Raw genomic sequence first — 27,563 nt, 5'->3', positions numbered from 1 at the left:
TCGACATGATTGTCAGCTTTAAAACAAGACCTGGCTTGCATCGATAGTTGCTTTACAGGCTGAGATCCTGCCATATGTAGTAAGAATGTGTGAGTTGCATTATGTCCTGTACTTCTGACCGGTAGTGTCCTCTCTTCAGTGTGAGTTGTCTCATGTGTAGCAAGACTTGATTTCTGACTAAAACATTTCCCACATTCTGGGCATGAATATGGCTTCTCCCCTGTGTGAGTTCTCAGATGTTCTATAAGCCCTGATTTCACACTAAAATATTTACTACATTTAAGACACATACAGTAAATGACTTCTCCCCTGTGTGAGGTCGCAGATATCTATGAAGATCTGAATTCTGACTAAAACATTTTCCACATTCTAAACACAAAAATTACTTTTCTCCTAAGTGGATTCTTAGATGGGTCACAAGATGTGATTTCCGACTGAAGAATTTCCCACATTCTGAACATAAAAATGGTCTCTCCCCTGTCTGAGTTCTCTCATGTCCATCCAGAATGAATTTCCTGGTAAAAGATTTTCCACATTCTGACCATGAAAATGACCTTTTACCTCTGTGATTTCTCTCATATAAGGAAAGATCAGTTTTTTTCTTGTTTTGCCAATTAATGATTGCTTAGATGAAGGTTTCTTGTGACCAGCAGTATCATTGGATAGATCTCCGCTGTGAAGGATTGAGGGTACATTAGGAATTATTGACTCATCTTGTGTGGGATTGTTATCTTCTACTTCATTATAGGGTGGTAAATGGAGATGCTTATAGGAGTCTCTCATGCGGTCTTCACCTAGAAAATGAAACAACATTTTCCTACTTTCCTAAAACAAATTTTATTTATATTAATCAAGCTTTATTGAGACAATATGACAAGCTAGGAAACATGAAGTAAATAGGAGAAATTATCAAAACCAGTGCTAATGGCAACCAATCCCATTTCAACTATACTTTTTCAGGCAGCTTTTGGAAAATTAAAAAAGGGATTTGATTGCTTGTCGTGGGCAACAACTCTATTTTTTCATACAAGTTTTGATACATGTTCTCTTTTGTCTTCGCTGTCATGCTTTATTTGTGCTTTATATATTATGAAAACTACTTTCTTTCTTTTCTTACTTACACCTATCCTTTAATTTCTCAGCCTCTGTATCCCCAAACCCCATTACTGCCATATTTTAGGCATTTAGGATGAATCATTTTTTCCACTGTTGCCTTCCAACTTTTTTGGCAGTTTTAGGGCACATACAACTTATGGATTTATTTTATTAACTTTTTCTGTGTGGGAATGTGAAAAAACAACAGCAATTCCACCATCTGCATTTGGAAATTTGCACTATTTACCATATGGAATAAAAAAATGTTACCTGCATTTTGCAGGTCAGTATGATTATGGTTTTCCCAAATAAGGATATGTATGCCATGTACTTATCTGCCCGCGCTACCGTGGCAATCTTGGCATCACTATGGTGGCTATGGAAAGCTGGACCAATTGGGCTTGGTGTTGGCATGATGTGCTTCTTGTTGACAGAGTATTTAAACAGGCAACTGATGTGATTGGTCTTCCTTGCCACACAAGTGTGTTTTGTGCCACTGTTTGTACCTCGGCATTTCTGACCGTTGACCCATTCCTGAATTCGACTATTTGACTCCTGATGTGACTTCCTGGTATTGACCTGTTTGGTATTATACTCCGAGTTTGTTTCTCATTTTGGTTCTGACATTCATTCTCTGGTTCCAACCTGTCCTGTCTGACTTCTGTTTCCCTTTTAGTTTAGGTCCTGTGCACTTATCAAGGTGAGAGGCCATCAAGCATTTTGGGGCCGCTACAGGATCATTACCTGCTTCACATCAGGAGATATAGCCCTTAGAAATTGTCTCGTGAGTAAGAGATGCAGGTTTATGCAGCTTTCACTGGTACCTGTTTCTAAAGGCCTTGGACCATGATCTTGTTTTAAAGCCTGGAGGTCAGCTTTAAAAAAATAACACAGTTCAGCTCACCCCTTTTCTCATGGATTCTCCTTAAATGCTTGGAACGTTTTGGAGCAAATTATCAAACATGAAGAGAAATCCAGCACTGCACAGGGATCCAGATAAAATATCTTTATTCTATGCAGTAGCACTCCCAATATACTGGTGCAGTTGTTTACAAGTTTAAGACCCAACAGTCTTTACTCATAGCATAGTTATCAATGGGAGGTTTCCATCGTCCCTCAGCTCACCTGAGGACACCTGTGTAATGGGTTGACAGGTGTGCCGCTCCAGTCAAACTCTCCAACTGCCGCTTTCCTTGAAGCAAATAGCAAACTATCCTATGAGTAAGGACTGATTGGTCTGAAACATATTAGCGACTTATATACCGGTCTGTTGGATGTTTTATCACATGAAATAAAAGAGATTTTCCCTGGATCCCCATGCAGTGCTGGATTTCTCTTCACCTTTAAAACAAGACCTGGCTTGTATCTATAACTGATTCACAGACTGAGATCCTGCCATCTGTAGTAAGAACGTGTGAGTTATATTATGTCTTGTATTTGTGACCTATAGTGGCTTCCCTTTTCCATGTGAGTTTTCTGATGTTTAGCAAGATTTGATTTATGTCTAAAAGATTTTCCACATTCTGAACATGAAAATGGCTTCTCTCCAGTGTGAGTTCTCTGATGTCCATCAAGACATGATTTCAGACTAAAACATTTCCCACATTCTGAACATGAATATGGCTTCTCCCCTGTGTGACCTTTCTGATGTCTATGAAAATCGGATTTCTGACTAAAACACTTACCACATTCAGGACATGAAAATGGCTTCTCCCCTGTGTGAGATTTCTGATGTCTATGAAGATTCGTATTCCGACTAAAGCATTTCCCACATCCTAAACACAAGAATGGCTTTTCCCCTGTGTGGACTCTTAAATGACTCACAAGATGTGATTTTCGACTAAAACACTTATCACATTCTGAACATGAAAATGGTCTCTCTCCTGTGTGAGTTCTGTGATGTCCATCCAGAATGAATTTCCTGGTAAAAGATATTCCACATTCTGACGATGAAAATGACATTTTATCTCCGTTAATTTTTTCACACAAGGAAAGATTAGATTTCCTTTTAAAATGTTTTCCACGTTTATGTTTAGTTCTTGTTTTACCAGTCTGTGATTGACTAAATGAAGGCTTCTTGTGACCATCAGTATCAGAGGATAGATCTCCGCTGTGAAGGACTGAGGGTGCATTAGGAGTTATAGAATTAGCTTGTGTAGTATTGTTATCTTCTGCTTTATGATTGGAAGAAAAATGGAGATGCCTATGGTAGACTCTCATCCCGTCTTTACCTGAAAAATGAAGCAAAAGTTTCTTACTTTTCCAAAACAATTTATTTTTTATTTTTTATTAATCAGTAAAGCTGTATTGTGACAATAGCAAGCCAAGAAACATTGAAGGGGTTCTGCAGTTTGTTTAAACTGATGACCTATCTTCTGGATAGATCATCAGCATCCTATCGGCGGGGGTCTGACACCCGGGACCCCTGACGATCAGCTGTTTAAGAAGGCAGTGGCGCTCTAGGAGCGCCACGGTCTTCTCACTGTTTACCACAGGCCCAGTGACGTCATGACTAGTATCAACTGGCCTGGGTGTGGCTAAGCTCCATTCAAGTGAACAGAGCTTAGCCCTGCCCAGGCCATTGATACTAGTTGTGACGTCATTGGGCCTGCAGTAAACAGTGGGAAGGCCGCGGCACTCTTGGAGCGCCGCTGCCTTCTCAAACAGCTTATTGGCAGGGGTCCCCGGTGTTGGTTCCCCGTCGATCAGATGCTGATGATCTATCCAGAGGATAGATCATCAGTTTAAACAAACTGCAGAACCCCTTTAAGTAAATAGGAGAAATTATCATAACTGGTGCTAGTGGCAAAAAATCTCATTCCCACTATCTTTTTGAGACAGCTTTTGGAAAATTAAAGACGTGATTTGATTGGTTGATTAAATTTTTTTTCTACAAGTTTTGATACATCTCTTTTGTCTTTGCTGTCATGCTTTATTTGTGCTTTATATATTATGATGACTACTTTCTTCTTTCTTTTCTTACTTACACCTATCCTTTTCAATTCACAGCCTCTGTATCCCCTAAGCCCCTTTAATGCCGGCCTATTTTGGGCCACCATTGATGTTTGCATTTGAAATTTTGCACTGTTTACAATATGGCATAAACATATGTTACCTTCATTCTGCAGGTAAGTGTGATTATGGTTTTCCCAAATATGTATAGGTTATGTCTAGAGTTGAGCGAACACCTAGATGTTTGGGTTCTGGGAGTTCGGCCAAACTTTAAAAATAGTTCGGGTTCGGGACCCGAACTTGATCCGAACTTGGACCCGAACCCGAACCCCATTAAAGTCAATAGGGACCCGCACTTTATTATTTTCCGTTATAACATGGTTATAACGGAAAATAATAGTATTAACTTTATCAGATCTGAGTTTTCACGATGGTGAAAACTCAGATCCGACAGTATATTCTAACACAGAGGCGTTCCCATGGTGATGGGGACACTTCAAGTTAGAGTATACTAAGAACTGTGTACATAACTGCCCCCTGCTGCCTGGCAGCACCCGATCTCTTACAGGGGGCTGTGATCCGCACAATTAACCGCACCTGAGGGGTTAATTGTGTGGATCTCAGCCCCCTGTGAGAGATCGGGTGCTGCCAGGCAGCAGGGGCCAGACCCCCCTCCCTCCCCAGTATTAAAATCATTGGTGGCCAGTGCGGACCCCCCACCCCCCCCTATTAAAATCATTGGTGTCCAATGCGGACTCCCCTCTCTCCCCCACCCCTAATTAAAATCATTGGTGGCAGTGGCCACAGGTTAACAACCCCCCCCCCCCCATCATTGGTGGCAGCGGAGCAGCAGTTCCGATTGGAGTCCCAGTTTAATCGCTGGGGCTCCGACCGGTTACCATGGCAGCCAGGAGGCTACTGCAGTCCTGGCTGCCATGGTTACTTAGCACTTTTAGAAGCATTATACTTACGTGCGCTGTCTGTGGCCGGCCGGGCGCTCCTCCTACTGTTAAGTGACAGGTCTGTGCTATAAGCAATGCGCCAATGATGGGGGGAGGGGGGTTGTTAACCAATGATTTTAATTAGGAAGGGGGAGAGGGGAGGCCGCACTAGCCACCAATGATTTTAATAGGGAGGGGGGGGCGCACTGGCCACCAATGATTTTAATACTGGGAGGGAGGGGGGGCTGCACTGGCCACCAATGATTTTAAAACTGAGGAGGGAGGGGGGTCTGGCCCCCCCTGCTGCCTGGCAGCACCTGATCTCTTACAGGGGGCTGTGATCTGCACAATTAACCCCTCAGGTGCACAATTAGCCCCCTGTAAGATATCAAGTGCTGCCAGGCAGCAGGTGGCCGTTATGTCCACAGTTTTCAGTATATTCTAATTTGAAGCGTCCCCATCATTATGGGAACGCCTCTGTGTTAGAATATACTGTCGGATCTGAGTTTTCACGATCTAACTCAAATCCGATTGTATATTCTAACATAGAGGCGTTCCCATGGTGATGGGGACGCTTCAAGTTAAAATATACCATCGGATTGGAGAAAACTCCGATCCGATGGTATATTAATATTACCCGAACACCGAACCCAAACTTTTACTGAAATGTTTGGGTTCGGGTGCCGAACACCGTAAAGTTCGGTAGGAACCCGAACTTTACAGTTCGGGTTCGCTCAACCCTAGTTATGTCATGTACTTATCTGCCTGCGCCCCTTCTGCAATCTTGACCTTGCTGTAGCTGCGTCGCTGGCATAGTTTGGGTAACAGCCTCTATGACTTGAGGCTGGTAAGTCTATCAAAGAGCAGGGAAGCTGGACCAATTGGGCTTGGTATCAGCATTTTGTGCCTCATGTTGGCTTTAAAAAGGCAACTGCTGGCCACAGTTTTGGTCCTCCTTGCCACACAAGCATGTTTTTCTCCATTGTTTGCATCTCTGACCCACTTCTGAGTTTACCTTTGCCTGCTGATGTGACTTCCTGGTATTATACTCCAAGATTGTTTCTTATTTTGGTTCTGACATTTATTCTCTGGTTCCAGCCTGTCCTGTCTGACTTCTGTTCCCCTCTAGTGTAGGTCCTGTGCAAGGACTGTCAACCAGATGGGGGCCACCGTTTAGGGCGGATTGTCCAAGTAGGTAGGGTTATTTCCATTTTGTCAGACAGACACAACACTTTACATCTATCTGCTAAAAAAAAAATATTCTATAACTAAGGTTAACCTCATCTTCAACTCTGTGGATAATATCTACATTTCAAGTAGCAACTAATAAATAACTTCAAGTACCAATTGTTGTGACTCCAGCTGATGTGATTGTCACCTGTTATGGCCACTATGACTAACCTTTAGCAGCAATCAACACATTGGTAGGGCTAAAAGTGAATGTTTAGTTCACATCAAGACCACATACAGCATCTCCACTGGTTGCATTTCCTTTAATCCAGACCTAATGTGGTCAATATTGTCTATGTGTTCCCTTCAAAACTTTTGCTGCCAGGGCAGTGCTCCAGACTAAAAAAAATACCTAGTAGCCATTGGCTCCTGAACGTAAAAATTTAGGAGCCAAATTAAATTTTTTGGTATCGTGACAACGCTACGCCGATCAGATTGGCGTAGGGTTGTTTTGATACCAAAATTTTTATTCACTTTCGTCACCATAAAAAAGTATTGCTATACTCAATACCGCGCAAATAATAATAAAAAAACACCGAAAAAAGGCGCGTGCATTTCGCATTTTATGAAACATTCGGCCCATAATAGAACAGTCCTATCCTATTTTTTGGGGTGACAAGGTGACTAAAAAATGGCGAATGCTCTCCGCATAGGAGATATTTTTTAATAATTTAATAGTTTGGACTTTTTGGACATAGCGCTATGTAATATGTTTATTTATTTATTGTTTATATATTTTATATGTAAAATTGGGAAAGGGGGGATTTAAACTTAATATTTTAGGGTACTTTCACACTAGCATTTTTCATTTCCGGCATAGAGTTCCGTCACAGGGGCTCTATACCGGAAAAGACCTGATCAGGCATATGCCCATGCATTCTGAATGGAGAGTAATCCGTTCAGTTTGCATCAGGATGTCTTCTGTTCAGTCATTTTGACTGATCAGGCAAAAGATAAAACCGCAGCATGCTACGGTTTTATCTCCGGCGAAAAAAGATTTGCCTGAATGCCGGATCCAGCATTTTTCCCCATAGGAATGTATTAGTGCCGGATCCGCATTCAAAATACCAGAATGCAGGATCCGTCCTTCCGGTTGAACCGTGCGATTTCCATGCATGGTTGCTAGGATTAAAGTCTATTCACCGTATTATTTTCCCTTATAACATGGTTATAAGGGAAAATAATAGCATTCTTTAATACAGAATGCTTAGTAGAAGGTCAATATAATAAACATCATATACACCCCAGTATAACAAACATTGGTGGCGCAGTGCGCCCCCCCAACACCCCACTATAATAAACATTGGTGGCACAGTGCGCCCCCCCAACACCCCAGTATAATAAACATTGGTGGCGCAGTGCGCCCCCCCCCCCCAACACCCCATTATAATAAACATTGGTGGTGCAGTGCGCCCCCCCCAACACCCCAGTATAATAAACATTGGTGTCGCAGTGGGCAGTGCCAATGAGGGTTTAAAAAAATAAATAAAAATTAACTCACCTCCTCCAATTGATCGCGTAGCTCCCGGTCTCTTGTTCTTTCTTCAGGACCTGTCAAAGGACCTGTGGTGACATCACATGATCCATCACCATGGTAAAGGACCATGTGATGGAGCTCAGTGACGTCACCACAGGTCCTGAAGAAAGAACAGGAGACCGGCAGCTACGCGATCAATTGGAGGAGGTGAGTTAATATTTATTTATTTTTTTAACCCTCATTGGCACTTCCCACTGTGCCACCAATATTTATTATGTTGGGGGGAAGGGGCGCACTGTTTATTATACTGGGGTGTTGGGGGGGCACACTGAGCCACCAATGTTTATTCTACTAGGGTGTTGGGGGGGGGCACACTGAGCCACCAATGTTTATTATACTGGGGGGGCACACTGCGCCACCAATGAAGATAACTGACCTGTTAATACAAATACAGGAGGCGGGTGCCAGAATCAAATAAGCTGCACCCGACCTCTATGACAGGGAGCTGCGATCCTCTGCAGTTAACCCCTCAGGTGCAGCTCCCTGTCATAGAGGTTGGGTACCGGCTATTTGTCTCCAGCACCCGCCTCCTGTATTTGTATTAACAGGTCAGTTATCTTCATTGGTGGCGCAGTGGCCACAGCCCCTCCCCTCCTCCTCCCATCTCTCTTCTTATTGGCGGTGGCGGCAGCAGCACAGGGGGGAGGAAGAGACTCCTTCACCACTGTGCTGCTGAATAGAACATCGGCGGCGGGGCAGAGAACTATCAGCTCCTGTGCCCCGCCGCTGTATTCAACTGCAGAGCTGCGGCGGTGGGTCTAGTCGCAAATGGCGACAAGACTAAAAAGTCTTGTCGCCATTTGTAAATTCTAAGTCGCATTGGCGACCATTTTGGTCGCCATCTGGAGCCCTGCAGGGGTGTTTAGACATTTTGCATCCTTGGTAACCAAGATAATTTAACCCCTTTGGGACACAGCCTTATTTCACCTTAAGGACCAGGCCATTTTTTGCAAATCTGACCAGTGTCACTTTAAGTGGTGATAACTTTAAAACGCTTTGACTTATCCAGGCCATTCTGAGATTATTTTTCCGTCACATATTGTACTTCATGACACTGGTAAAATGAAGTAAAAAAAATTAATTTTTATTTATAAAAAAAATAACAAATAAAAAAAATATATATACCGTATTTATCGGCGTATAACACGCACCTTCATTTTAAGAGGGAAATTTCAGGAAAAAAAATTAAATTTCAAATAAAGAACTTTGAAGCAAAATAAGGGTAGCTCAGAACTTTTTTTTATTAATATTATTACCACTTATAAGGTAAATAATGTAAAAAGACAGTAAAAGCAACTGTTGATCTGTGGATGGCACTGTTATGGGGGATCTGTGGATGGCGCTGTTATGGGGGATCTGTGGATGGTGCTGTTATGGGGGATCTGTGGATGGCACTGTTATGGGGATCTGTGGATGGCACTGTTATGGGGGATCTGTGGATGGCACTGTTATGGGGGGGATCTGTGGATGACACTGCTATATGTCATCCACAGATCCCCTCATAACAGTGTCCCCCAATACACCGGCCCTCTGCTCACCGAAGGATTTATAAACGTGAATCCTTATCCTGTTATTAAGTTGAACTAACGCTGCGCTCTCCCATGTTCCCATATTCCCCTGTATCCCCACAGCACTTACGAACACGCTTCCATAGCAGGCAGAGCGGACGGCACCAGTAACGTCACTCACTGACGTCGCGCGTCTGCTCCGCCTGCTTCATTCATAAAGTGGGCGGAGCAGGCGCTCGACGTCAGTGAGTGACGTTACTGCTGCCGTCCGCTCTGCCTGCTATTGAAGCTTAAGTAAGTGCTATGGGGATACAGGGGAACATGGGAACATGGGAGAGGGCAGCGTTAGTTCAACTTGGCTTCTTAACATTATATCGGCGTATAACACGCATACATCATTTGCCCCCTATTTTCAGGGGGAAAAAGTGCGTGTTATACGCCGATAAATACGGTATATATTGAAAATTTCCAAATTTCTATTTCTCTACTTCTATAATACATAGTAATACCTCCACAAATAGTTATTACTTTACATTCCCCATATGTCTACTTCATGTTTGGATCATTTTGGGAATGATATTTTATTTTTTGGGGATGTTACAAGGCTTAGAAGTTTAGAAGCAAATCTTGAAATTTTTCAGAAATTTTCAAAAACCCAATTTTTAGGGACCAGTTCAGGTCTGAAGTCACTTTGCGAGGCTTACATAATAGAAACCACCCAAAAATGACCCCATTCTATAAACTACACCCCTCAAGGTATTAAAAACTGATTTTACAAACGCCGTTAACCCTTTAGGTGTTCCACAAGAGTTATTGGCAAATGGAGATGAAATTTCAGAATTTAAATTTTTTGCCAAATTTTCCATTTTAATCCATTTTTCCCAGTAACAAAGGAAGTGTTAACAGCCAAACAAAACTCAATATTTATTGCCCGGATTCTTTAGTTTAGAGAAACACCTCATATGTGGTCGTAAACCGCTGTACAGGCACACGGCAGGGCGCAGAAGGAAAGGAATGCCATACGGTTTTTGGACGGCAGATTTTGCTGGACTGTTTTTTTTTACACCATGTCCCATTCGAAGCCCCCCTGATGCACCCTAGAGTAGAAACTGCATAAAAATGACCCCATCTAAGAAACTACACCCCTCAAGGTATTCAAAACTGATTTTACAAATGTCGTTAACCCTTTAGGTGTTCCACAAGAGTTATTGGCAAATGGAGATGAAATTTCAGAATTTCATTTTTTTGGCAAATTTTCCATTATAATCCATTTTTTCCAGTAACAAAGCAAGGGTTAACAGCAAAAAAAAAAATATATTTATGGCCCTGATTCTGTAGTTTACAGAAACATCCCATATGTGGTCGTAAACTGCTGTACGGGCACACGGCACGGCGCAGAAGGAAAGGAATGCCATACGGTTTTTGGAAGGCAGATTTTGCTGGACTGTTTTTTTTACACCATGTCCCATTTGAAGCACCCCTAGAGTAGAAACTCCAAAAAAGTGACCCCATTTTAGAAACTACGGGATAGGGTGGCAGTATTGTTGGTACTAGTTTAGGGTACATATGATTTTTGGTTGCTCTATATTACATTTTTTGTGAGGCAAGGTAACAAGAAATAGCTGTTTTGGCACCGTTTTTATTTTTTGTTATTTACAACATTCATCTGACAGGTTAGATCATGTGGTATTTTTATAGACCAGGTTGTCACGGATGCGGCGATACCTAATATGTATACTTTTTTTTATTTATGTAAGTTTTACACAATAATATCATTTTTGAAACAAAAAAAATTATGTTTTAGTGTCTCCATATTCTGAGCCATATTTTTTTTTTTTTGGGGCGATTGTCTCAGGTAGGGGCTAATTTTTTGCGGTGTGAGGTGACGGTTAGATTGGTACTATTTTGGTGGGCAAACGCCTTTTTGATCGCTTGCTGTTGTACTTTTTGTGATGTAAGGTGACAAAAAAATTGTTTATTTAGCACAGTTTTTATTTTTTTATTTTTACGGTGTTCATCTGAGGGGTTAGCTCATGTGATATGTTTATAGAGCCGGTCGATACGGACATGGCGATACCTAATATGCATACTTTTTTTTCCCTATTTTTTCCCAATTCTTTTTTAACTTTATTTGGGGAAATTACTTTTTGTTTATTTTTACTTGAAACTTTTATTTTTTGGGGGGGAAAACTTTATTTTTTCAACTTTTTTTTTTTCACTTTTTTTTTTTGGCCCACTTTGGGACTTGAACTTTTGGGAGTCTAATCCTTTACAATGCATTCCAATACTTCTGTATTGGAATGCATTGGCTGTATGAGTCTACCTGTTCCTCCAAAGGGAAGGATGAACAGGAGTCTCCCTCAGGCCTAATGACAAACAACAGGGAAAGGCAACACACATATATATATATATATATATATATATATATATATATATATATATATATATATATAAACAGAATACAAAAGGAAAATCAAACACTTATCTTCAATGAAGCTTTGGTAGCACCAAGAACTCAGCCGAGAACCAAACACAAGCTAACCACAAGTCCAACAGAAGATATGAACCGTATAGCATAATGGGAGAAACAACAATACATAGAGAAGGTAAATGACCAAAATAGCCACACCTGGGGAAAGAAGGTGTGGCAAGCAGCAGAAACAACACAGACTTCATTTGATCCAAAAGGAAAACATGTCAGATCAAACAACCTGTTGCCAGTCTCACAGATCTCCTGCTACCTGTCGCGGGAACATCCGTGACAATGACTTTCTAATTCAAAAAAACATTGAGGCCTTTTACAATGTGTAGAAATTATTTTCTACACGCCCTTTCCCTTTTGTCCCAACCCCTTTTTAAAAGGAAGATGGACATGGATCCAGGGATTTGCTCTGTGGATCAATATCGCAGGATTATAGGTTGGACCTGATGGATTTTTGTCTTTTTAGAACCTTAACAACTATGTAAATGTGAAGAGAAATTGAGCATTGCTCAGCACATCCGAGTGCTTGGACGAATACTGCAGGTGCCCGAGCATCAAACCAGGCACCCCCTGCTCTGAAGAAGAAAGAGTGTCTGGTTCACAAAAACAGGTTATAAATTGATGGAAACCCCATCAAAATGGTTTGGAAACAGCATTAAAAGGATGGAGTCACGGATGATGTTGCAGATAGCTGGAAGTTATGGATAAACATCCGACTGGCTTGATCCCAAACTAAGGAGCATAAAGGTGACCCCTATAAAACCCTAAGAGCTCACCCTGACTGCTAAGCACATACAAGGGTCTCAGAGGTAGACGATTGCATGCCCTCGTACCTAGAGTGTGTGACACCTGAAAAACCCTATAATAGTGAGGGGACACGACCACCGGCTCCCTGCACTTAATACGGAGGAAGTCAGGGTCACCTAGAATCAAGCCAGAAAGGAAACACAATACATGAAAGGACTTATCTGAACAAGCAGTAACAGAAGGCTCCAGCAGTGGACACTTCAATCCAGGAAGTAGTTTAAACCGCAAAGTGAGGCAGTAAGGGAGGGAATATAAAGGGAGGCAATTAGTGTAAATAGGTGACAGCTAGGAGAAGGAAAGGAGATGACAAAGTGAAACCAAAACAAAGAACATCATGCAAGAGGTACAGAAGAACGTCTGCCAGACCTTCTCAGAGAGCTGGCGGTGACAGTACCCCTCCCTCTACGGGTGGACTCCGGACACTCAGAGCCGACCTTCTCAGGATGGGACCTATGGAAAGCCCTGATGAGACGAGTGGCCTTAATGTCCGCCACTAGGACCCACATCCTCTCCTCAGGAGCATAACCCTCCCAATGAACGAGGTACTGGAGAGAACCGCGGATAATGCAAGAATCCACAATCCTAGAGACCTGAAATTCAAGATTACCATCAACAACAATCGGAGGAGGAGGCAAAGAGGAGGGTACAGTGGGTTGGACATAAGGTTTTAATAGGGACCTGTGAAAAACATTATGGATCTTCCAAGTCTGAGGAAGATCAAGACGGAAGGCAACGGGATTGATGACGGACAAGATCTTGTAAGGCCCAATAAGCTTAGGACCCAACTTCCAGGAGGGAACCTTCAGTTTGATATTATTTGTAGACAACCACACCAGATCACCCACATTCAGGTCCGGACCATGCACATGTCTCTTATCCGCCACACACTTATATCTCTCACTCATCCTCTTCAGATTACCCTGAATCTTTTGCCAAATAAATGACAAAGAAGAGGAAAATCTCTCCTCATCAGGTAAACCAGAAGACCCCTCTCCAGAGAATGTCCCAAACTGCAGATGAAACCCATATGCACCAAAAAATGGTGACTTATCAGAGGACTCCTGGCGACTGGTTATTTAAAGCAAACTCAGCAAGGGACAAAAAAGAACACCAATCCTCCTGATTCTCTGCCATAAAACAGCGCAGATTCTGATTGACGCGTTCGGTCTGGCCATTCGACTGCGGGTGAAAAGCAGAAGAGAACGACAACCGAACCCCCAAGCGAGAACAGAAGGCCTTCCAGAATCTGGAAACAAATTGCGTGCCCCTAACAATGTGATCAACAAATGCTTGCGCCAGCGTCTTACCATTGGATAACCCAGGAAAGGGAATGAAATGCGCCATTTTGCTAAAATGGTCCACTACTACCAGAATCACAGTCTTCCCCGAGGAACGAGACAGGTCCATAATGAAGTTCATGGACAGATGCGTCCAAGGACGGGAAGGAATGGGTAACGGGAGGAGAGAACCCGATGGCCGTGAATGAGGGACCTTGGCACGAGCGCAGGTCTCGCAGGCTGCCACAAAACCCTCAACAGTCTTACGAAGAGCCGGCCACCAGAATCTCTGAGCAATGAGATCCACTGTGGCTCTACTCCCCGGGTGCCCAGCAAGGACAGTATCGTGGTGCTCCTTAAAAACCTTGTGTCGTAAAGCGAGAGGCACAAACAACCTCCCAGGAGGACAAAGATCAGGAGCCACTGCCTGGGCTGCCTGAACCTCTGCCTCCAAATCAGGATAAAGAGCAGAGACGACCACCCCTTCAGCCAAAATGGGACCCGGGTCTTCAAAGTTCCCCCCTCCCGGAAAACAACGTGACAGGGCATCAGCCTTCACATTTTTAACCTCAGGGCGGAACGTGACAACAAAATTAAACCTAGAAAAGAATAAAGACCATCTGGCCTGTCTCGGGTTCAGACGCTTGGCTGATTCCAAGTAGGCCAGATTCTTATGGTCGGTAAACACGGTAATAGGGTGTCTGGCTCCCTCTAGCCAATGGCACCATTCGTCAAAAGCTAATTTGATGGACAACAACTCCCTATCTCCCACATCGTAATTTCTCTCTGCGGAGGAGAGTTTCCTTGAGAAAAAGGCACACGGTCGCCATTTGGCAGGAGAGGGACCCTGAGATAAGACCGCACCCACACCCACCTCAGAAGCGTCCACTTCAACAATAAAAGGTAGAGAGACATCAGGTTGTACCAAAATGGGAGCGGAAGCAAAACTCTCTTTGATACTAGAAAAGTCCTTAAGCGCATGTACCGACCAGGAGGAAAAATCTATCCCCTTTTTAGTCATATCAGTGAGTGGCTTAACAACAGATGAATAATTCAAAATGAACTTTCTGTAATAATTGGCAAAATGAAAAAATCGCATCAGCGCCTTCTGATTCTCAGGAAGCTCCCAATCAAGCACAGCGCGGATCTTCTCAGGGTCCATGCGAAAACCAGAAGCGGAGAGAAGAAAACCAAGAAATTGAATCTCCGGAACCGCAAACACACATTTTTCCAGTTTAACGTACAATTTATTCTCCCGCAGAATGAGCAAGACCTGACGTAGGTGGTCCCTATAAGTTTTAAAATCAGGAGAAAAAATCAAAATGTCATCTAGATACACCAGTACAAATTTCCCCATTAAATGATAAAAAATGCTGTTCACAAAATGTCGGAAGACGGCCGGAGCATTCATCAAACCAAAGGGCATAACCAAATTCTCGAAATGACCCTCAGGGGTATTGAAGGCCGTCTTCCATTCGTCCCCTTCCCTGACCCTGACTAGGTTGTATACCCCTCTTAAATCCAACTTAGAAAAAACTTTAGCCCCAACAATCTGGTTAAACAGGTCCGGGATCAGAGGAAGCGGATATGGGTCATGAATTGTGATACAGTTCAGCTCCCTGAAATCCAGACAAGGTCTAAAAGAGGCATCTTTTTTCTTAACAAAAAAAAACCAGCGGCAACAGGTGACTTCGAAGGTCGGATGTGTCCCTTTCTCAGGCTCTCAGAGATATAAGTACGCATAGCGACTCTTTCAGGTTGAAAGAGATTGTATAAATGTGATTTTGGCAGCTTGGCGCCTGGGATGAGATTAATAGGGCAATCGTACTCCCGGTGAGGGGGCAGCTCCTGGACACCACTCTCGGAAAACACATCCGAAAATTCAGAGAGAAAAGATGGTACAGTCTTGGTAGAAACCTCTGAAAGAGATGCCGTGAGGCAATTCTCTCTGCAAAAGTCACTCCAACCATTTATTTGCCTTGCTTGCCAATCAATGGTGGGGTTATGTTTAGTGAGCCAGGGTAGCCCCAACACTAGAGGAGTAGGTAATCCGCCTAGGACGAAACATGACATATCCTCAACATGAGCATCACCCACAGTCAAACGGATATTGTGAACTATGCCCTTTAACGATTTTTGAGAAAGTGGAGCGGAATCAATAGCAAAAACAGGTATATCCTTTTCCAAAGTGCATACCTGGAAATCATGTGTTATAGCAAATTGATTATCAATGAGATTGACAGCTGCTCCACTATCTACAAAAATCTCACAAACAATGTTCTTGCTATCTAGCGCCACCCTGGCAGGTAGGACAAAACGGGAATTACAAGCAAACGGCAAACCTTCAATTTCCGCATTAACCTTGCCAATAGTAGCAAATGGAAAGTTTTTAGAGAGTTTTTTTCTCTTTGTTTCTTTATTACCCTCAGAAAACTCCCTGAATCTCCTAGAGGGGCAAACATTAGCCAAATGATTTATACCCCCCACAACAGAAACAAACCCTCCTCTGAGAGCTGAATCCTCTACTATCAGAGGCAAGCAAACCCAGCTGCATGGCCTCCTGCTCAGAGGGGATTGAGAGAGACTGAGGCCCCTGCGCACTGAATGAGACCGCCCCACTGTCCTTGGACTGAATATGACAGAAAGAAGTGGTCTCTCCTCTCTCTCTAAGATGCCTGTCAATACGAACAGCTAGAGACATGGCAGACTCCAACGAGGCAGGTCTCTCATGAAAAGCAAATGCATCTTTCAATCCCTCTGAAAGACCATGGCAAAATTGACTTTGGAGTGCAGCATCGTTCCAACCAGTATCAGCTGCCCATCTCCGAAAATCAGAACAATATATCTCTGCGGACTGTTTACCCTGGCATAAAAGACGCAGTTTAGATTCAGCCAGAGCAATACGATCCGGGTCATCATATATCTGCCCCAGGGCTACAAAAAATGAATCCACCGATCGGAGGGGCCGTGCCCCCAACGGCAGCGAAAAGGCCCAAGACTGAGCGTTATCCCTGAGCAGCGAGATAATGATCCCCACCCTCTGCTCCTCATCACCAGAGGAATGGGGAAGTAGGCGAAAATGGAGTTTGCAAGCCTCTCTAAAGCAAACAAAATTCTCACTACCCCCGGAGAACGTATCCGGAAGCGAGATCTTAGGCTCGGAACAAGGCTCCATGAACGCAAGCAGAACCGGTCACCTGAAACTGAGACACAGTTTTACGGAGATCTGCTAACTCCAGTGAAAGACCTTGCATGCGGTCAATCAAGGCTGAAACCGGATCCATGCTTAAGACGGTTATGGCGGTTTATAATGTCACGGATGATGTTGCAGATAGCTGGAAGTTATGAATAAAAATCCGGCTTGATCCCAAACTAAGGAGCATAAAACCCTAAGAGCTCAACCTGACTGCTAAGCACATACAAGGGTCTCAGAGGTAGACGATTGCATGCCCTCGTACCTAGACTGTGTGACACCTGAAAAACCCTATAATAGTGAGGGGACACGACCACCAGCTCTCTGCACTTAATACGGAGGGAGTCAGGGTCACCTAGAATCAAGCCAGAAAGGAAACACAATACATGAAAGGACTTATCTGAACAAGCAGTAACAGAAGGCTCCAGCAGTGAACACTTCAATCCAGGAAGTAGTATAAACCGCAAAGTGAGGCAGTATGGGAGGGAATATAAAGGGAGGCAATTAGTGTAAATAGGTGACAGCTGGGAGAAGGAAAGAAGATCACAAAGTGAAACCAAAACAAAGAACATCATGCAAGAGGTACAGAAGAACATCTGCCAGACCTTCTCAGAGAGCTGGCGGTGACAGATGGCTGAATGCGTCTTGGACTCCTATTATCTACGACATACAATAGACAACCACACAAAGGCTATATTCCAAAAGCCAGGTATATGCAAGCCATCAATCTATCCATGGGACAGATGACACGCTTAGTCAGCATACCTTACAATGGCAACCTTGTGCACTATGAGACATCCCAAACCAGCTCTCATCTGACTGAGAGCCAGTAAGCCTCAAAATTACTTCAGATCTGTTGGATGGCTTGTGTGGACCTGCGCACCTAGATCAATATTATTAGGGAGACAAAAAGTTTTCTGATTGTCCTAACATAATATTCAATAACCTTTCTATACAGTTTTGTCATGTAAAAACTCATTTGCATAAACATGGGCATATGGGAAAGACATGCAAATGAGCAGAATCTGCCTTGTTTTTCAGCTGAAAAACCATTTGCATGGAAAATTTGCAATCAACACTACTCATGAACAGCACCATCTATTGGTTTCATAGTCTTATGACAAGAGTAATAGTCTTGTTATAAGACTATGAAACCAGCTCACCTTAGGACACCTGTGTAATGGGTTGACAAGTGTGCCACCCCAATCAAACTATGCTATAAGTAAGGACCGTTGGGTCTGAATCATATTAGCAACTTCTATACTGGTCTGTTGGAGTTGCAGTGCTAGATTTCTCTTCACATTATTGTCAACTTTAAAACAAGACATGGCTTGTATCTATAACTGATTCACAGACTGAGATCCTGCCATACGTAGTAAGATCATGTGAGTTATATTATGTCTTGTACTTCTGACCAGTAGTTACTTCTCTTTTCTGATGTTTAGCAAGATATGATTTATGACTAAAAGATTTCCCACATTCTGAACATGAAAACGGCTTCTCCCCGGTGTGAACTCTTTGATGTCTAACAAAAGATGATTTCAGACTAAAACATTTACCACATTCAGGACATGAAAATGGCTTCTCCTCGGTGTGAGTTCTTAGATGTTCCGTAAGCACTGATTTCACACGAAAATATTTACCACATTTAGGACACATATATGGCTTCTCCCCTGTGTGAATTCTCAGATGCCTAACAAGATGTGATTTCTGACTAAAAGATTTCCCACATTCTGAACATGAATATGGCTTCTCTCCTGTGTGAGCTTTCTGATGTCTATGAAGATCCGATTTCTGACTAAAACATTTCCCACATTCAGGACATGAAAACGGCTTCTCCCCTGTGTGAGCTTTCTGATGTCTATGAAGATACGAATTCTGACTAAAACACTTCCCACATTCAGGACATGAAAATGGCTTTTCCCCTAAGTGGATTCTTAGATGGATCACAAGATGTGATTTCCGACTGAAACATTTCCCACATTCTGAACATAAAAATGGTTTCTCCCCTGTGTGAGCTCGCTGATGTCTATGAAGATCCGATTTCTGACTAAAACACTTCCCACATTCAGGACATGAAAATGGCTTTTCCCCAAAGTGGATTCTTAGATGGTACACAAGTAGTGATTTCCGACTAAAACATTTCCCACATTTTGAACATAAAAATGGCTTCTCTCCTGTGTGAGTTCTCTGATGTCCATCCAGAATTAATTTCTTGCTAAAAGATTTTCCACATTCTGAGCATGAAAATGACTTTTTCACTCCATGATTTCTCTCAAGCAAGAAAATATTAGATTTCCTTTTAAAATGTTTCCCACGTTTCTGTTTAGTTCTTATTCTGCCAATCAGTGATGAAGGTTTCTTGTGTCCAGCAGTATCGGTGGATAGATCTCCGCTGTGAAGAACTGAGGGTACATTAGGAGTTATTGAATTAGCTTGTGTGGTATTGTTATCTTCTGCTTGATAGTAGGAAGAGAAATGGAGATGCTTATTGGAATATTTTATCCTGTCTTGGCCTGGAAAATGAAACAAAATTTTCTTACTTTCCCAGATCCAATTTTTTCTTTAATCAGTCGAGCCAGTAAAAATAAAGTAAATAGGAGAAATTATTAAATTATTAAAAATTATTAGAAATTATTAAAACTGGTGCTAGTGGCAACCACTACCATTCCAACTATAATTTTTTAGGCAGCCTTTGCAAAGTTAAAGAAGTGATTTGATTGGTCGTCTTGGCCAACAACTCCATTTTCCTTTCAACAAGTTTTGCTACATCTTCTGTACATATTATGACAACTACTTTCCTCTTTCTTTTTTTACTTACACCTATCTTTTTCAATTCTCAGCCTCTGAATCCCCTAAACCATTTTACTGCCTACCCATTTTTGGATTTTAGGAAGAATCATTTTTTCGCCAATCTTAGTGCACATACAACTTACTGATTATTTTTCATTAAAGAGATATTCAGGTTGGAACAAGTTATCCCCTATCCACAGGGTCCTACTGTTGGGACCTCCACCGATCACAAGAACGGGGGCTGTATACCCCCCTGCAGGCCCCTTGCTGCTCCACTGAAAGGACTGAAGTGACGTACCATGCTTGTCTATCTCTGGAACTCCCATAGAAATGAATGGAGTGGCCGCGCGCATTTGTGCGACGAGCCTCTTCGGTCATTTCAGGGCAGCAGCCTGCAGGGGGTATGGTGCACCCGTTCCCCTGATCAGTGGTGATCCCAACAGTAGGACGCCCACCGATCTGATAGTAATTCCCTATCCTGTGGATACGGGATAACTTGCTCCAACCGGAATACCCCTTTAACTCTTTCTAAATGGGAATGTGAAAAAACAACAGCATTGCAACCAATAATTTTGCATTAAAAATTTAGCACTGTTTACCATATGGCTTAAGAATATGTTATCTTTATTCTGCAGGTTAGTACGATTATGGTTTTCCCAAATCTGTATAGGTTATGTCATGTACTTAGCTTCCTGCGCCCCTGTGGCAATCCTGGCTTCACTGTGGTGGCAGCATCATTTGGTTACCAGTCTCTAGGGTTGGCCAGGGACCAGGGAAGCTGGATCAATCAGTTGCCTGCAATTGGTCTTCCTTGCCACACAAGCGTGTTTTGCTGCACTGTTTGTACCTCCGGATTTCTCAATACTGATCCACTCGTGACCAGCTTTGCCTGTTGATCTGACTCCTGGCATGACTTCCTGCTATTGATTTTTCTGGTATTATACTCCAAGTTTGTTTTTCGTTTTGGTGCTGATATTTATTTTCTGGATGGATCAAATGAGGTCCTTGGCAGACCAAATGCATGGTCTCACTCAACTGATCCAAGACATTGTGAAAAGGGTCCAACACAAGGCAATTACTATGTCTCCACCCATTGCGACAGTTTCCTCACAACCCTAAGAACCCCAAGATAAATTGTCTGATTACTTCATAGGTGATAGGGAGCAGCTTGTGTTTTTCATGGAGATATGCAAATTATATTTTCATCTCAGACCTCAATCATTGGGCCCACCCTCTTCGCCAAAAGCCTAGCAGCCTATTGCCTTAAATTCATCAAACTTTTTCAGTTATATTGAAAATACTTACTGAATAGATTGTGAACCTTTAACCCCTTTACGCATTTGGACATAACTGTATGTCCAAATTGCAAGTAACTTACAAAGGCGTCTGGGCTGCCATGTACCTAAGGCTGATCGGGCTTGGTGTAAATGTAACAGTGACAATCCAGTGCATTGCAATAGACCCACTGGATCTCCAAGAAAAAAGTGTAAAAAAAAATGAAAAGCAAAAAAAGTGTAAAAAAAAAAGTAAAAAAAAATAAATATTTCAATAAAAATAAAATAATTGTCTTTTCTCATATGAAAAAATAAAAAAACACATGATTGGTATTGCCGCGTTCGTAATGACCTGATCTATAAAAGTATCATGTTACTAATCCCGTGTGGTGAACACTGTAAAAAAAATTATGTAACAAACAATGACGAAGTGATGAAAAAGTCGTATATACCAGTAAAAACTACAGCCCGACCCACTAAAACAAGCCCCTTCACAGCTACATTGGGGAAAAAAAAAAAATGTTATGAACTTTAGTATATGGCAAAGAAAGATATAATTTAGTTTTAACACAAAAGTGATTTTATTCTGAAAAAGTAGTAAAACATTAAAAAATATAAATTTGGTATCGCCATAACCATATCAACCCACAGAACAAATTAATCATATAATATTTACTGCAAGAGTAACCCCATAAAAATTAAAAATAAACAACACTGACAGAATTGCCATTTTTGCCCACTTCACCTACCAAAAAAATTTGTATAAAAAGTGATAAAAAAGACATACAGTACAGACCAAAAGTTTGGACACACCTTCTCATTCAAAGAGTTTTCTTTATTTTCATGACTATGAAGGCATCAAAACTATGAATTAATACATGTGGAATTATATACATAACAAACAAGTGTGAAACAACTGAAAATCTGTCATATTCTAGGTTCTTCAAAGTAGCCACCTTTTGCTTTGATTACTGCTTTGCACACACTTGGCATTCTCTTGATGAGCTTCAAGAGATAGTCCCCTGAAATGGTCTTCCAACAGTCTTGAAGGAGTTCCCAGAGATGCTTAGCACTTGTTGGCCCTTTTGCCTTCACTCTGCGGTCCAGCTCACCCCAAACCATCTCGATTGGGTTCAGGTCCGGTGACTGTGGAGGCCAGGTTATCTGGCGCAGCACCCCATCACTCTCCTTCATGGTCAAATAGCCCTTACTTTCAAAGTTTTCCCAATTTTTCGGCTGACTGACTGACCTTCATTTCTTAAAGTAATGATGGCCACTCGTTTTTCTTTACTTAGCTGCTTTTTTCTTGCCATAATACCAATTCTAACAGTCTATTCACTAGGACTATCAGCTGTGTATCCACCTGACTTCTCCTCAACGCAACTGATGGTCCCAACCCCATTTATAAGGCAAGAAATCCCACTTATTAAACCTGACAGGGCACACCTGTGAAGTGAAAACCATTTCAGGGGATTATCTCTTGAAGCTCATCAAAAGAATGCCAAGAGTGTGCAAAGCAGTAATCAAAGCAAAAGGTGGCTACTTTGAAGAACCTAGAATATGACATATTTTCAGTTGTTTCACAGTTGTTTGTTATGTATATAATTCCACGTGTGTTAATTCATAGTTTTGATGCCTTCAGTGTGAATCTACAATTTTCATAGTCATGAAAATAAAGAAAACTCTTTGAATGAGAAGGTGTGTCCAAACTTTTGGTCTGTACTGTATACAAACATGAAGAATGCCAATAAAAACTACATCCTGTCCCGCAAAAATCAAGCCCCCAAACAGCTACATTGGTGAAGTAATAGAAATGTTATGGGCCCTAAACTCATTTCAGCAAGTTATATGTATGAAAATCCTGATGCTGCTCCTTCCCTTCTGAATGCTGCTGTACTCCCAAACAGCGGTATATGACCACATATGGGGTGTTACGTATTCAGGAAAAAATGCATAACAAATTGTGGGGTGCATTTTCTCCTGTTACCCCTTGTGAAAATGAAACATTTGACACTAAAGCAACTTTATATTGGAAATAAAAGTAAATTTTTCATCTTTACAGCCATGTGTTTCTAAATTCTATGAAACTCTTGTTGGGTCAAAGCATTTATTTCACTACCAGATTTATTCCTTGAGGGGGGTAGTTTTCAAAATGGGGTCACTTTTGGGGATTTTATTTCTAGGGGTACCTCATGGTCTTTTCAAATGTGACATGGCACCAGAAAACCATTCCAGCTAAATCTGCCCTCCATTAATATATGGTGTTCCTTTCACTCTGCACCCCGCCATGTGCCCATAAAGCAGTTTACGACCACATATGGGGTGTTTCTGTAAACTTCAGAATTAAGGTGAAAAATATTGAGGTTTCTTTGGCTGTTAACCTTTGCTGTGTTACAGGATTGGATTTAAATAGAAAATCTGCACAAAAAAATTACATTTTAAAACTTCCCCTCCATTTTGCTTTAATTCTTGTGGTACACCTAAAGGGTTAATAAAGGTTGTATAATCAGGGTGTAATTTATGGGTGGTTTCTACTAAGTAAGCCCCACAAAGTGACTCCATAACTGAACTGGTCCTTAACAAAGTGGGTTTTGGAAATCTTCTTAAAAATTTTAAAATTTGCTTCTAAACTTCTAAGCCTGCTAACGTCCTAAAACAATAAAACGACATTTTCAAAATGATGCCAACATAAAGTAGACATATGGGGAATGTAAAGTAATAACTATTTTATAAAGTATCACTATCCATCTTAAAAGCAGAGAAATTCTAATGTTGAAAATAGCAGATTTTCCCAAATTTTATGCAAATTTTGGATTTATTTATGCATGAAGTTAAAACATATCAACTCAAATTCACCACTAACATGAAATATGATGAGTCACGAGAAAAAAATCTCAGAATGGCTTGGATAAGTAAAAGCGTTCCAAAGTTATTACCAGATAAACTGGCACATGTCAGATTTGAAAAATGGGCTCCGCCATTTGGTCCAAAACGACTGTCGCTTGAAGGGGATAGAAAATGTTTTATGGAAGCTCCTTTTCTGGTCCAGCCTGATCTGACCAGACCATTTGTGGTGCGGGTTGATGCCTCTGAGATGCGGGTGACACCCATGCTTTCACAAAGTACATTAACACTTACTAACTAACCTCAGATCATGTATTTTTTTTTTCTCCTAGTAAATTTTTCCAGACTGAAAGAGAGCTCTTTGTCATCAAGGGGACTTTTGAAGAGAGGCATGAAGTGGCACTTTCTGGAGGTAACTGAACATCAAGTAACTGTCCTTACTGATCACAACAGTTTGCCTTTTTTAGAATCCCAGACAGGCTCTGTGGGCATTATTTTTCAGGCTGGTGTCTAAGAAAATTAAGGCAGATGCCTTATCTAGAAATTGCCTAGACCATTATTCCCCAGAATCCAAACCAGAACCTATTCTGCCTGCAGGGATTGTCATTTCTGCTATCTCCTCTGATCTGGCATCTGAGATCAGAACTGGCCCCTGAGAACATGCTTAAAGGGTTTCTACCACCTCGTTTTGACATAATTAGCTGTCAGACACTAGTGATCCGCTAGTGTCTGCTCTACCAAACAATGCTATTATAATAGCTTTTTGTGCAGCCGTTTGCCTAAAAAACGAACTTTTATTGATATGCTAATGAGCCTCTAGGTGCTATGCGGGTGTCTTTTCAGCACCTAGAGGCTCGGTCTACTCACAGAAAATGCCGCCCAGCGCGTCCCTCCAGCCCGCCCATCTCCTCTGGAATCCGATCCTCCATCTGAGCCAGTGGACGAATTCTCGCGCCGTGCGCGTCTGTATTCGGCGCAGGCGCAGTGAATGTCTGACCGCTCCCTGAACAGACATCTCCACTGCGCCTGCGCCGATGACCGAGATGTCTGTGAAGGCAGACTGTGAGTAGACTGAGCCTCTAGGTGCATATCAATAAAAGTTTGTTTTTTAGGCAAATGGCTGCACAAAAAGCTATTATAATAGCATTGTTTGGTAGAGCAGACACTAGCGGACAGCTAATTATGTCAAAACGAGGTGGTAGAAACCCTTTAAAGGTAAATTGTTCATCCCTAGCCAGTTTCATGGGTGAGATCCATGATTCAGTGTGAAGTGAACACCCAAGGAATGGTGGTACTAAGAGACTAGTTGCTAGTTATTATGTATTATGGTGTGATCCTAGCCTCTAGCCACCACTATTTGGTTGCTGTGACTGGTCAACCTATCATGTGCTTCCTGTATTTAAACAGACAACTTCTGGCCAAAGTTGCCTGTGATTGGTCCTCTTTGCCACACAAGAATGTTTTGCTTCACTGTTTGTTCCTCTGGATTTCTGACAACTAACCCTGACTTCGCCTTTGCCTGCTGATTTGACCCCTGACGTGACTTCCTGGTATTAACGGTGTCTGGTATTGGACTCCTAGTTTATTTCTCACTTTGTTTCTGACATTTATTCTCTGGCCTGTCTGACTTTTGTTTCCCCTCTCGTTTAGGTCCCATGCACTTATCCAGGTTATGGACCTTCGACCAGTTGGGGGCTGCCGTTTAGGAAAGATCATCCAAGTAGGTAGGGACAGTGTTGTGGGTGGAATTTAGAGCTGCATTGTTCCTTACTTTAAGTGACATGTTATACTGTATATGCTTTAGAAACTTTTGTGTAAAAAAAACTGGGTTGTTTTTTTGTGGGACTAATTGACAGCAATTCTTGCACTGATTTTTATTTACATTTTAGAGCACATACTGTGTGGCATAAAATGGGTGATAATTTCATAATTTGTGTCCTTTTGGATGCAGAGATAACAATTATGTGCACTTTTAGAACGTATGTTTAAATATTCACACTTCAGCATCATCTTGAGGACATGGAGAATAGAAACCAGTGCAAAAATCTTTGTATCTGATAAATCAGTCTCAAACAATCTATTTTTGATCAATTATTTTCATCTATTTTTCACAATCCATCTTCAACAACCTATTGGGGCATCCCCTGCATATACACATTGAAATGAACGACATACCCATAATCTCACCCAGGCATCGCCCCTTACTTGATCATCGGAGAAGTTCATGCACAGGATGGCGCAGGGCAAAGGCTCTTTTATTTACAAAAACAAACTGCCGGGAGTTGGCTTCCGCCCATCAGTGTGTTCGGTGATGTCAGCGGCTCTGATGAGCAAGATTTAGCGCTGCCCAAGCCATTTTACAGGCTAGGGCAGCACTTAAGCCCGCCCATCAGTGCCGGTGATGTCACCGGGCTTACTGCTAGGCGGAAGCCTCCGCTTGGCAGCCCAAAGGAGAGTGCGGTACGTCACCGGAACTTCACAAAATGCCTTTGCCCTGCGCAATTCAGTGCAGGGCAAAGGAGAGCATTGGAGCATGAACTGCTCCGATGCTCAAGTCAGGGGGGCTGCCTGGGTGAAAATAGGGATAGGTCAGGGTTCAGCTCTGAATCCGGACTATCCCTTTAACAAGGCTCTCCCCTCTCCTAACCCGGATGGTTCTAGAGTCTGACATATAATTTGCTAGATATATTTCTATCCTATTAAAGAACAGATTGTACAATAAGCCAAAAGCAACAATTCCTTTCCTATAATAGAGCACAGTTCCATATCCTACAAGATCTTCCCCACCATATATTGGTGCAACGTGTCACCCTAAAACCACCACTAGACTTGCTTCAAGACTGTGTACCTCCTCTGTCTCTTTAGGGTCCAGCTCGTGTTTGTCCTAATCTGTCTGGCTTATGACTAGCCAGGGTTGTTTTAGGCACCCTCCCCTGTGGAAGGGTGCCTGAGTATTAGGTACTAGTTGCCAGTTTCCTGCGAAGGTGCATCATTACTCTGCTCATTTGCCATGTATTGATCTCTTCCTTTTAACAGGATTTCACCCTTTGCTGCCTGACTTTTGGACTGTTTACTGTATTGCACAAACACTACCTGCCCTGACCTCAGCTTGTTTCCTGATTACACTTCTGGATGAGCAGCCACTGAATAGAAACTACTCCAAGAAGAGGTGGCCTGGTGGTTTCCCACAGTAAAGTCCATATTAATAAAAGGGTGAAAAGCATGGGGTCCAATTAGATAACTTCCTTTAGAGTAGCCCGAAGCCAAATCTGTTCAGTGGCACAGTGGATCTACAATCGCTTCTTCAACACTAACTTTTAAAACTGTTCTCTCCTCTACAGTCATGGAAGGTCTCCTCTTACCCGGTGATGTAAGGGACTGCTGATTCTCCATCATGACATCCTTGTACAGATCCTTGTGTTCTTCTAAATACTCCCACTCCTCCATGGAGAAATAGACAGCGACATCCTGACACCTTATAGGAACCTGACAACACAAGGATACAGTCATTACCAGACCCCTCCCTTGGCGTTATTGTATAATGTCCCAGCATACCCAGCAGCGCTCACCTCTCCGCTCAGCAGCTCAGTGATCCTGGTGGTAAGTTCTAGGATCTTCTGCTCATGTATC

General features: G+C 42.2%; 1 protein-coding gene across 1 annotated transcript; it reads right to left on the bottom strand.

Annotated features, from left to right (window-relative positions):
• Positions 1-2,472: 2,472 nt before the first annotated feature.
• LOC120999378 (gastrula zinc finger protein XlCGF7.1-like) lies at positions 2,473-27,543 on the bottom strand. Its single transcript, XM_040430247.1, has 4 exons — positions 27,503-27,543; positions 27,296-27,419; positions 2,720-3,326; positions 2,473-2,494 (listed from the first exon to the last, which is right to left on the bottom strand). The coding sequence occupies exons 2-4, from the start codon at positions 27,378-27,380 to the stop codon at positions 2,473-2,475; spliced, it is 714 nt and encodes a 237-aa protein (XP_040286181.1). The 5' UTR covers positions 27,381-27,419; positions 27,503-27,543.
• Between the last annotated feature and the right edge of the window lie 20 nt (positions 27,544-27,563).

This window comes from Bufo bufo, chromosome 4, assembly GCF_905171765.1.
Source record: "Bufo bufo chromosome 4, aBufBuf1.1, whole genome shotgun sequence".
NCBI lineage: Eukaryota > Metazoa > Chordata > Amphibia > Anura > Bufonidae > Bufo > Bufo bufo.
The sequence above is the reverse complement of the archived record's forward strand: the minus strand, read 5'-3'. Positions and strand labels throughout refer to the sequence as shown.

Excerpts from the sequence above, each read along its gene's own strand:
- LOC120999378 (XM_040430247.1), bottom strand. The coding sequence starts at position 27,380 with ATGGAGGAGTGGGAGTATTTAGAAGAACACAAGGATCTGTACAAGGAT. Across the intron at positions 3,327-27,295 it reads GCAGTCCCTTACATCACCGG|GTAAAGACGGGATGAGAGTC; the intron begins GTAAGAGGAGAC and ends TTCATTTTTCAG. Across the intron at positions 2,495-2,719 it reads AAAGGTCACACAGGGGAGAA|ATGGCAGGATCTCAGTCTGT; the intron begins GCCATATTCATG and ends TTCTTACTACAG.